This window comes from Talpa europaea (assembly GCF_964194135.1).
Source record: "Talpa europaea genome assembly, chromosome: 6".
Lineage (NCBI taxonomy): Eukaryota > Metazoa > Chordata > Mammalia > Eulipotyphla > Talpidae > Talpa > Talpa europaea.
In genome coordinates, this window is record NC_140072.1 from 99095853 (window position 1) to 99108400 (window position 12548).

At 40.1% G+C, this 12548-nt stretch overlaps 1 protein-coding gene across 5 annotated transcripts in view; it reads right to left on the reverse strand.

Moving 5' to 3' along the window:
• Positions 1–649: 649 nt before the first annotated feature.
• Positions 650–12548, reverse strand: part of DGKH (diacylglycerol kinase eta) — a gene marked incomplete at both ends in the record, with an annotated part of 158098 nt that continues 146199 nt past the window's right edge. For 3 of the 5 annotated variants that reach the window (XM_084235588.1, XM_084235587.1, XM_084235590.1), the window contains one exon: positions 687–739. In XM_084235588.1, the coding sequence (XP_084091714.1) occupies positions 687–739 (53 nt within the window). Of the gene's footprint in view, positions 740–12548 lie in introns of all 5 variants that reach the window. The other 2 variants (XM_084235586.1, XM_084235589.1) reach the window with 1 other exon arrangement.

Below are 12548 nucleotides of genomic sequence, written 5' to 3' on the forward strand. Positions count from 1 at the left end.
AATTCAATTAAAAACTGACATTAAAGCTGTTAAAGTGTTACAATATTAGATGTGACATGCAAGAAAAAGAGACAATTCAGGCAGGAGCTTCGTGCATTAGGATTTGCATTCATTCATAGTATTTGAGGGGTCTAAACCATAATCTTTGAATATTGATCCCTAGAAATCTGATGTGATACCAATCTAACATTCAAAATACAGCTCATCTTATAGCTTAACCTACTGACCAACGATCTTAAAGAAGAAGTCAATGCCTCTAATAATGAAACCTAAGAAATTTTAGCCACATGTTCTTATGCATTGCACAGTAAGAATATTTCATCTGACCAGGTTGAAAGAAAGTACGCATTTTGCAGTTCCACCTTTTAGATGAGGCAATTGTCTCAGGTTCCTCCTACCATTTTACTAATATATTTGAACATGTCAAGTTGGCCCAATAAGAAAATGGCTTCATGGAATGTAATTATTTGGCACAAAAATAGTTTCTATTACTCAAATCAAAATTTTCACCCATAGAAAATATCAAACCATAGAGGTGTTTCAGTGGTGCTTACTTCTCCAGGCAGAAAACTACAAGGACAGCCATTGCTTCCAAGCACTTTGTATTGCGTGGCAATTCTTTCTCTTCCAAGGAATAGCACCAATGTGATTACACCTCAGACTGGGGAGTACTCCTTCCAAGTTCCTTAATTCCCTGGAGAATTCGCTTCATATGACCGACCTTCGGTATCCCCAGGTCCTAAAAAAGGGAAAAAAAGGAAAGGCAGAGAGGAAGGGAGAGAGGGAGGGAGGGAAGGAAGGAAGGAAGGAAGGTTGGTTTAATGATAAGAGAAAACTGGAGACAAAATATTTAACCAGCAAGTAACATAGTTAGCGTTTGGTTCATTTATTTTATTTTATAATCAGTGTTTAATGTGGTGAAAGTTAGAAAAGTGCGTAAAACAAAAATAACTTGACATTGAAAAATTACCAACCAGTTAAAAATAAAACACATCTTATGCAAACTCTTAAATGTAACATCTTCATAAATTATATACAATCACAGTTCTTCCAGAATCAAAATTAGTTTATTCTTTTTCTTTTCCATCTAAAGGAAACTCATGTCAAACACATGTTGACATGTGACAACAGGGTATCCACATTTATTCCTAAGGCAACAATATATTTACTTGATAAAACATTAAACTTAAAAGTAGGGCTGATCCTAACAGAAGGCACCACTCCCTAAATTTGGAATGTAATTGCATCTGTAGATGCTTTTATAGTTTTAGTTTGAAATATATAAATATTCTTTATAGTTTGTAATGGATATGTATAAGAAATTACTTAAACACAGGAATCTATGGGTTGATGCTTTTCTTCCAAACATTTTTGGCTTCTTTCCCTCAGAACTCTCCTTGTTCTTTAAAGAACTGTATTCCTAGTGGGTATCAAGAATTCAATATTTAATTTTCAGAAGCCAATGATGATGGCAGAATGTACATAAAGCACAGAACAGACTGTTGGCAAATAAACAGTTATTGCAGGAATGGATGAAATCCAAGATAGCTATAATATTTCTTATCTTAAAAATTAAAAGAAAGGGTTAAAAGTTCCAGAGATTCCAGGTCATCCACAATCATTAAGGCAATTATACATTTCCTTAGTGTGTGCTGAAATAGTTTAAAGGCAAGACCAAATATGAGAGAAAGGTATCAGTGCTTGTTACCTAAATTTGTAATGAAAAAGTCTAGTTCCAAGCCCTGTAACTTCTTTAAGTATAATGGATGTAATCAGTTTGCTTATATGTGATATCAAATAACTTCCTTTCAAAACAGTCTGAAATAGTTGAAAATTAGCAAAAAGATGACTTCCAAGGCAGTCTAGAAAACAGGATTGTAAGATATCACACGATTACAAAGAGAGATTTCAAATGGTCAATTTTTTTGTAAATTAAGAGCACTGTTTATTTAAAACTTATTTTTCTCCAATTTATTTATTTTTAAAGTTTGTTTATTTTCTTACATCATTCTTCATTTTTGGAGAGTATTTGATTTCTCCCCCCAGATGTAGTCCCTGTAGTTCTCCTCGTGCTCTTCCCTTTCTTTTTTTTTTTTTTTTAGGTCTTTATTTATTTATTTAGTATTTATTTATTTATTTTTAATTATAAATTTTATTTTTATATTCCCCATACAATTGCGACCCCCTTATTTTGACCCCAATCCCTTCCCTCCCGCCCCCCACCCCCCATAGAGTGTCTCTGGTTCTTAGTTGTTTGTTGATTTTGATTTTTACTTTCTTATAGTTATTCTTTTTCCTGGTTCCTTTTTGACCCTTCTCCCTCCCCTTCCCTTGCTGTATGCGTCAGATCTATGGTCAGCTTCCAAGTTTTGTCATTTTCCTGATACTTTGTTTGGTTTCTCTATTTTAAAAATTTTAAATGAAATAGTCCAAATTGTTTTAAGTCCACACACCCATCCTCCCTCTCTCCCTGCTTCTTTCCTCTCCTACTCTCCATATTCTTTAGGGGCTCTTTGAATTTTTTAGCAGCAATGCTACCAAATCCTTCTGGAAAATACCTTCTAAATCCTTCTGGAAAATACTTTTTTCATAATCAGTACTCTTTACAGGTTTGATATAATTTCAGGGTAACATTTTTTTTTTCTAAAGATTTATTTATTTATGCACACAAGAACTGGGATACTGGCCAGAGGTGGCGGGGGTGGGGTGGTGAGATGATTCACCAGAGACAGAGTGAGGAGCAGAACAGGCAGACTGACTGAAACACACTGCTGAGGGGGGCAGCAGGGAGACAGGAGAGGTCTGCTGTGCCATGTGGGTTGCTCCCTGGCCAGGGATTGAACTCGTGCTGCGGAGGCTGTGGATAGCTTCATAGGCTGCATCTCAACCCCCTGTGCCACCAGGGAGGTCCCAGGGTAACATTTTTATAAATTTAACTAACCTAGAAAAATATCTTCTCCTATGACACAGGTCGTCCACAATTAATCTTTTTTTTTTTTTTTTTATAAATTTTATTGTTATATTCCCCATACAATTGCAGCCCCCCATTCTGACCCCAATCCCTCCCCTCCCGCCCCCGCCCCCCTAAAAGTGTCTCTGGTTCATAGTTTTTTGTTGATTTTGATTTTCACTTTCTTATAGTTATTCATTTTCCTGGTCCCTTATTTAAGTTTTCTAGATTCCTGCTATGAGTGAGACCATCCGGTATTTTTCTTTTTCTGTTTGGCTTATTTCGCTGAGCATGATCCCTTCCAGCGCCATCCATGTTGCTGCAAATTGCATGTGTTTATCTTTTTTGAATGCTGAGTAATATTCCATGGTATATATGTACCACATCTTCTTGATCCAGTCATCTATTTTTGGGCATTTGGGTTGTTTCCAAAGTTTAGCTATTGTAAACAGTGCTGCTATAAACATAGGGGTGCAGGTGTTCTTTGGAATTGATGTTTCTGTGTCCTTTGGGTAAATACCTAGGAGTGGAATTGCTGGGTCATATGGAAGCTCTATGTTTAGTAGGTCCAGAAATCTCCACACAGCTTTCCACAGTGGTTGGACCAGTTTGCACTCCCACCAACAGTGCAGAAGAGTTCCTTTTTCTCCACACCCTCGCCAACATTTGTTGTTGCTAGTTTTTTTAATATGTGCCATTCTCACTGGTGTAAGATGGTATCTCATGGTAGTTTTGATTTGCATTTCCCTGATGACAAGTGATGTTGAACATTTTTTCATATGCCTGTTGGCCATTTGCATTTCCTCTTCAGAGAAGTTTCTTTTAAGCTCTTCTGCCCATTTTTTGACTGGATTATTTTCTTTGTTGTTGTTGAGACTCATCAGCTCTTTGCAGATTTTTGTGATCAGTCCTTTATCATTAGTGTTGGGTGCAAAAATGTTCTCCCAGTTGGTGGGGTTTCTCTTTGTTTTTGTTATTGTCTCTTTTGCTGTGCAAAAGCTCTTTAATTTGATATAGTCCCAGCTGTTTATCTTTGCCTTCACTATCACTGCTTTGGGTGATGTGTCTGTAAAGATGTCTTTGATGTGCAAATCACGTAGTGTTTCGCCTATATTTCCTTCTATATATTTTATGGTTTCAGGTCTTATGTCTAGTTCTTTAATCCATTTTGAGTTGATTTTTGTGTATGGTGTGAGGTGGTGGTCAAGCTTCATTCTTTTGCATGTAGCGACCCAGTTTTCCCAGCACCATTTATTGAACAAACTTTCTTTGCTCCAATGCATAGTCTTTGCTCCTTTGTCAAAGATTAGTTGACCATAAACCTGTGGGTTTATTTCTGGATTTTCTATTCGATTCCATTGGTCTGTATGTCTGTTCTTGTTCCAATACCATGCGGTTTTGATGATTATGGCTTTGTAGTATAGTTTGAAGTCTGGGAGTCTGATGCCTCCATTCCCTTCTTTTTTTTTCAGGAGAGCTTTGGCTATTCGGGGTTTTTTGTGATTCCATATGAATTTCATCAATAATTGTTCTATTTCTTTGAAGAATGACATTGAAATTTTGATTGGAATAGCATTGAATCTGTATATTGCTTTTGGAAGGATGGCCATTTTAATAATGTTTATTCTTCCAATCCATGAGCAGGGGATGTCTCTCCATTTCTTTGTGTCTTCTTCTATTTCTTTTAACAGTGTTTTATAGTTTTCTTTGTATAGGTCCTTTACCTCTTTTGTTAGATTTATTCCCAAATATTTGATTTTTTTTTGTTTCAATAACAAAAGGGATGGTCTTTTGGATTTCTTCTTCTTCAGATTTATTGTTTGTGTATAGGAAGGCTACTGACTTTTGCGTGTTGATTTTGTATCCTGCCACTTTACTGAACTGATTGATGAGTTGAATTAGCTTTTCTGTGGAGTTTTTGGGGTTCTCTATGTATAATATCATATCGTCTGCAAATAGTGATAGTTTGACTTCTTCTTTTCCTATTTGGATTCCTTGGATGTCTTTCTCTTGTCTTATTGCCCTGGCTAGGACTTCCAGTATTATATTGAAAAGCAGTGGTGAGAGTGGACATCCTTGTCTTGTTCCAGATCTTAATGGAATTGCTTTCAGCTTTTCACCATTGAGAATGATACTGGCTGTTGGCTTGTCATAGATGGCCTTTATGATGTTGAGGTATGTTCCTTGTATCCCAAGAATTTCAAGGGCTTTTATCATGAATGGGTGTTGCACTTTGTCGAAAGCTTTCTCAGCATCTATTGATATTATCATATGGTTTTTATATTTCTTTTTGTTGATGTGTTGGATAACGTTGATTGATTTTCGGATGTTAAACCATCCTTGTGCCCCTGGAATGAATCCAACTTGGTCGTGGTGAATTATCTTATGGATACATTGTTGGATTCTGATAGCTAAAATTTTATTCAGGATTTTTGCATCAGTGTTCATTAGGGAGATTGGCCTGTAGTTTTCCTTTTTTGTGTTGTCGTTGTTCGGTTTTGGTATTAGTGTAATGTTGGCTTCATAGAACGTGTTTGGTATTGTCCCTTCCTTCTCAATTTTTTGGAAGAGTTTGTGAAGGATAGGCACTAATTCGTCTCTGAATGTTTGGTAGAATTCATTTGTAAATCCATCAGGTCCTGGGCTTTTGTTTTTGGGGAGGTTTTTGATTACCATTTCAATTTCGCTAATTGTAATTGGTCTGTTTAGGTGTTCTATTTCTTCTTTATCTAGCTTTGGGTGATTGTAGAGTTGTAGGAATTTGTCCATCTCCTCTAGATTGTTAAACTTGTTTCCATATAACTGTTCATAGTAGTTACTGATTATTCTTTTGATTTCTGCTGTGTCCGTTGTGATTTCTCCTCTTTCATTGATGATCCTGTTTATTTGTGCTTTCTCCCTTTTTTCCTTTGTGAGCCTGGCTAGGGGTTTGTCTATTTTATTGATTTTTTCAAAGAACCAGCTCTTGGTTTCATTGATCTTTTGGATTGTTTTTTTAGTTTCAATTTCATTTATTTCTGCTTTGGTTTTTATTATTTCTTTTCTTCTACTGGTTTTGGGGTTTTTTTGTTGTTCTTTTTCTAGATCTTTGAGCTTCGAGATTAGGTTGTTTCTTTGCGTTCTTTCTTGTTTCTTGATGTGAGCTTCTATTGCTATATATTTTCCTCTTATTACTGCTTTTGCTGCATCCCATACATTTAGGATATTGGTGTCCTCCTTGTCGTTCAATTCCAAAAATTTTTTAATTTCTTCTTTGATCTCCTCATTAGTCCAATGGTCTTCCAGTAGTGTGGTTTTTAATCTCCATGAGGTAGGAAAGTTCCTTGCCTTCTTTTTATGGTTTATTTCTAGTTTGATGCCTTCATGGTCAGAAAAGATGGTTGATATGATTTCAATCTTGGTGTATCTGTTGATGTTTGTCTTGTGCCCCAGTATGTGATCGATCCTGGAGAATGATCCGTGTGCGCTTGAGAAAAATGTGTACTCCATTTTTTTGGGGTTTAGTGTTCTATAGATGTCTGTTAAGCCCAATTGCTCTAGGTCTTTATTTAGAGCTTTGGTTTCTTTACTTATTTTTTGTCTTGTTGATCTATCCATTGTTGATAGTGGTGTGTTGAAGTCTCCCACTACGTATGTGTTTTCTCTGATGTCTGTTTTCAGAGAGGACAACAGTTGTCTGATATATTTTGGTGCTCCTTCATTTGGTGAGTATATGTTAATGAGTGTTATTTCTTCTTGAAGTATTGTCCCCTTGATCATAATGTAGTGACCATTGGGGTCTCTTTTTATCTTTTTGAGTTTGAAATCTGTTTTATCTGATATAAGTATAGCTGTTCCTGCTTTCTTTTTTGGTCCATTTGCTTGTAGGATTGTTTTCCATCCTTTAACTTTGAGCCTATTTTTATCTTTTGTAGCTAAATGTGTTTCCTGGAGACAGCAAAAGGTTGGGTTTTGTTTCTTAATCCAGGCTGCAACTCTGTGTCTTTTTATTGAAGAGTTTAGTCCATTTACATTTAGAGTTAATATTGATATGTTAACATCTGTATTTGCCATTGTGTTTGTCTTTCCTTTGATTTTATTTATTTATTCTTTTAATAACTTTTTTTTTTTTGGCCTTCTTTCATTGTTATTCGTCGCTCTGAGGTTCTGGCTTTAGGACTCCTTGTAGTATTTTTTGGAGTGGGGGTTTAGTTGCAATGAAATTCCGGAGTTTCTGTTTGTCTGGGAAGGTCCATATTCTTTTTTCAAAGAGGAAGGAGAGCTTTGCGGGATAGAGTATTCTTGGTTGGCATCTGTTTTCTTGGAGTCTGTTGACTATGTCCCTCCGCTCTCTCCTTGCCCGTAGTGTTTCTTCGGAGAAGTCTGATGTCAGCCTGATTGGTTTTCCTTTGAATGTTATCTGTTTCTTCCCTCTTGCCAGCTTCATTATTTTTTCCTTGTCCTGGATTCTTGGGAGCTTTACTATTATGTGTCTTGCTGTATTTTTCCTTTCGTCGTGGAAGTTTGGTGTTCTTCTTGCTTCTTGTATATCAATTTTCAGCTCCTTCTTCACATTTGGGAAGTTCTCTTCAATTATCTCTTTGAATATTTTCTCTGTTCCTACATCTCTCTCCTCTCCTTCTGGTATTCCTATAACTCTTATATTTCCTTTCCTCATGGAGTCAGATAGTTCCCGAAGTCTTTCTTCATTCTTTTTCCTTCGTACTTCTCTTTCCTTCTCTGTTTTGGTTCTTTTTATTTCTGTGTCTTCAAGATTACTTATTCGTTCTTCCATTTCATCTATTCTGCTTTCATTGCTTTTCCCAGAATTCTTTAGTTCTTCCATTAATTCTTTGATCTCCTGCATTTCTTTTACTTCCCTCTTTAGGGACTCAATTTCTTTCTTCTGACCATTGTTTTCCCTCTCTAGGGACTCAATTGCATTCTTCTGATCGTTGATTATTTTTCCCTTATCATTGTTTTCCTTTATGACTTCTGTCAGTTTTTTAATCACGGCAATTTTAAATTCTCTTTCTGGAAGGCTCAGAAATTCTTCCAAGTTATTGTCGTTGCAATCTGGGGGCTGGCTTTCTTTTTGTGGTGTGCTTTTTCTCTGGAGAGTTGCTAGGTTGCGTGTGGTTCTTCTCCTCCCTACTGTCTGTTTTCTAATTTGCCGTATGCGTTGGGACACTGTGTTGTTGGGACTTGCCGGCATCTTGGGTGGGCTTCTCTGTTCCCCTCTGGTTCTTCCAGGAGTCATCTGTCAGTTTCAAGCAGCCTTTACTGGAGAAAGGTCCCTGTTCTAAAATGCCGATGTGGGGACACACTCCCCTGTGCGCCTGGTCTGCCCCGGCGGTGGGTTCCTGCTCCCCTCTGGGCTTGGACTGCAGGCCAGAGGGGGTCTGGCGTGGGCGAACTTCCCCCGCTCACCTCTGGCTCCTGAGGAAGCCTTCTGCAGGTAGTCTTTACTGAAGAAATGTCCCTGTTCTAAAATGGTGATGTGGGACACACTCCCTGCGCTTCTGGTCTCAGGCACACTCTTCTGCGCGCCTGGTCTGCCCCGGCTGTGGGTGCTCGCTCTCCCTGTGGGCTCAGACTACTTGTTCAGAAGGGGCCCGGTGTGGGCTAACTCCCCAGCTGGCCACTAGCTCCTTCAGTAGCCTGTGCTGGGGTCAAGTCGCTAGGTGGCACCAGAGATCTCTCCTAGAGCCCTTGGGGAGCTGATTTTCCACCCCGTGGGACAGGGAGCAGAGCGGGGATGGTAGGGTACACCTCAACGGCTTTGGGGTGCTGTGTCTGCCTTGTGCCCCACCGTCGTGGGGAACCCACGCCCCTAATTTCGTGCCCCGGGTCTCAGTTCCAAAGCCCTCAGTTCCAGGACGCGGGCTGTAGCCCAGATCAGTGGCACGGGAATGGCGCCTTTTGAATCCCGCTCCCCTGCCTGGGCGCCTTGTTCCTGCTCACTCAGGGAGGGCCTCAGCCCGGGTCTCAGTTCCAAAGCCCTCAGTTCCAGGATGCGGGCTGTAGCCCAGATCAGTGGCGCGGGAATGGCGCCTTTTGAATCCCGCTCCCCTGCCTGGGCGCCTTGTTCCTGCTCACTCAGGGAGGGCCTCCGCCCGGGTCTCAGTTCCAAAGCCCTCAGTTCCAGGACGCGGGCTGTAGCCCAGATCAGTGGCGCGGGAATGGCGCCTTTTGAATCCCGCTCCCCTGCCTGGGCACCTTGTTCCTGCTCACTCAGGGAGGGCCTCCGCCGTCTCCCCGCAAGCCTAGGTCGCAGGCGCAGGGGCCTGGGCAGCTGCAATCCGAGCGCCGCTTTCGCGCAAGCTTACCGGGCGGCCGGGGCTGTGTGCTGGTGCTGGTCTCCTCCTGGTGGGCGGGGCTCTCTTTAATGGCGCGTGGAGCTCACCTCCGCGGCGGATCCTGCAGGGTTCGCCTCAGCTCCCGTTCACGGGGTGTGGTGGCTGAAATAGTTCCTTTCCACTCACAGTCCCGCTTGCTGCATCCGTTTTTCTTGTTGGGCGTTTTGGTTTGTTGTTTCCCTCGTCTCTGCCGGTCGGAGAGTGCCGCCTCTGTGGGCGGGGGAGGGGAGCAGGGTTCTGCGCTTCCCTCCCTTCTAGTCCTCTTTTATGGCAACTTTCTTCTTCGGGCAGTTTGCTGGAGTCGTCCGTTTATCTTCCGTGTCCCAGTTCTCACTGGGACCTGCCGCTTTTCCTCCCTATTAACTTTTTTTAATGGGAGATCTTACTCGCAGCGTCTCCTCGCCGCCATGTTGCTCCGCCCCCCCACAATTAATCTTAAAGCAACTATACATCTCTTCAGTTTGTGTTAAAATAGTAAGCTTTAAAACAAGGCCAGGACCTCCCTGGTGGCACAAGGGGTTGAGCACAGCGCTGTCAAGCTGTCTGCAGCCTCTGTAGTGCGAGTTTGGTCCTGGGCCCGGGAGCTACCCACATGGAACAGCAGACCTCTCCTGGCTCACCTGCTGCTCCCCTCAGCAGTACACTTCTGTCAGTCTACCTGTTCTGTTCCCTTCTCTGTCTCTGTGAATCCTCTCACCTCCCACACCTCTGGCCTGTACCCTGGTTCTTGTAATCATAAATAAAGAAAGCTTTAAAAAAAAAAATAAAACAAGGCTGGCAAAATCCTAGAGGAAGATGCCAGTGCCCTTTACCTAAATTTGGAATGCAAATGCATTTATCAAAACAATTGCATTTTAGTCTTTGACTTGAATAGAACATTTAAATATACTTTGTACTTTGTGGTAACATGGCTGATTAAGAAATATAGTTCATATTAAACACTTTTTTTAAAGATTTAATTTTATTTGTTTATGCATACAAGAACTGGGTTAAAGGCCAGAGATGGGGAGGGTAAGAGGATTCAGAAGAGTTAAAGGAGCAGAACATGAGGATCCACTGAAATATACTGCTGAGGGGAGCAGCGGGCGAGACAGGAGAGGTCTGCTGTGACATGTGGGTTAGTTCCCTGGCAGCGGAGCAAACCCATGCCACAGTGGCTGGCGATAGCTTGACAGTGCTGAGACTTTAACCACCACCAGGGAGACCCTATACTAAATACTTTTTAAGGCCATATTCACATTGTATCCTCAAGAGTAAGACTTTTTAAAAAGAAATCAACTAAAACTTGGTAGACAATTATTTACTTTCCCACATCACAGATTATGGAGATGGGGGCCAAGTCTTGGATCCCCTCAGGAAAATACAGCGCCCTGAGTGGCTGTTACATCTTAGGGAGAATATCAATTTCTGGTCACAGCATTAATAACTCCTGGTTAAAACTTCTTTGGGAGAGGCAGACTCTACTCAGAACCACTATTTTGGTACAATGAGTGGCATGTTTTCCTTAGAGTTATGCTAACTTCTTAGCTGTATTGCCTTCAGTTTGTGCTTAATACCTCCACGTGTTCTAGGAGTTCAGCTATGTTGAAGTTACACCAGGACATTTGTTATATCTTTCTCAATTTTATTATATTCCTTATTATTCATGTTTTTTCTTTGAATGAACTGGCCTAATTTTTCAGAAGTATGCTTTGTAGATATTCAGTTATCTGTCCAGCCACACATATACAACTTTGCAAATGGAAACAAATAAAAACTGAACAAACAAAAATCACTGTGTTTTTACCATTTTCTTTGATGTCCCTCACTTTCTTCTACTCTCTTCCAGAATGGGAAATATTGCAATAATGCATTTGTCTGCTAAACTACATTAAAAATGTATTTTTTCCTATTCCCATCTTTAGAGTGTGAAATTGCTATCTCTAATTGTTTTGGTCATAAGGAAGTCACAAAGGAGACAAGATTTAAACAGGAGACATCCCGGTGACAGGCAGGGGGGAAGTATACCATAAAAGCATAGATCTCTACGATGAGAAAAAGTTTAGACGGATGGGGTAGAGGCCAGTGAGATATCAGTGACCTCAAAGCAATTTGAATAAGTAGGCAGAACCTTATAAGCCTCATAAAAGTGTGATTTTTTGTTCTAATAGCAATAAGAAGCCACTGAATGGCTTTAAGCAGAAAAGTAATATTAAAATATCACTGGTTACAGTGTGGTTAAGGGACTGCAGAAACAAGAGTAGCAGGGGAAGGGCTAGTTAGGAAGCTGCTGACCTTGCATAGGTCAGTAATGGAGGCTTGTGGAAAGGAGATAAACAGAAGCAGATGTAGATTTGGTGATGGGCTTGATGAGTTAGGTGGAAAATGATAGGGAAAAGAAGATGTTAGTAATGACCTTGGTTTCTCTGGCTCAAGCACCTGGAGAGAGAGGGATTATTTATTAAGGCGTAGAACTTACAAGGGGCAGAATGGAGGTGGGTAGGAGATCAAAAGCTTGATTTTGGACATATTAAGATTGATATTATCAATCTTATCTCTGAAATTATCTCTGTGTGATAGCCAAGTATTAAGTAGCATGGCTGATATAATACCACAGTTGACATATGGGGTAAGTGTTGGAGAGAGAGACTTGTGAATCATTGGTATATTCATAGACAACATTTGAAGCAATGGGAATGGAGAAGATTATCTAGGAATAGGTAATCCTTCACATTTAGAGACTTTATTCTGGAGGTCCTACTCCTTCTGACAGTTATAACTACACAGAACAAGTTCATTCTCTAGTTTCGTGGTTTTGTATTATTACATAAGACACTGTCTATAAAATTATCTTCCTTTTCCCACTCTTCCATGTTTTAGAATAGGACAAAAAGTCCCATGAAAAGCTAAATAGAAAGTTTACTAAAACAATTCTTAGCCATCTCCTCTCATTCTTATTCTTCTTCCTAGTCAGGCTCTATCACTCTAACTTTGAATTAGTATATACATGAGCTTTGTTTTTTCATTCTGCAAGTATCTGTTTCACTCACTGTGTGTGACTGAGCGCACGCGCACACGCACACACACACACACACATACACGTAAATGCACACATACCCACATTCTTTTCCTTAAACATGTGCTTAGTCATGGCAAATGAAATACAAACTTCCAGAGGGCAGATACCATGTAAGAGAAGATGGTCTGATACATTGATCAGTAGCTATTTAATAAATATTGCTGTCTGCTAAGGATATTAGGAGCTACATAAATATATTGGA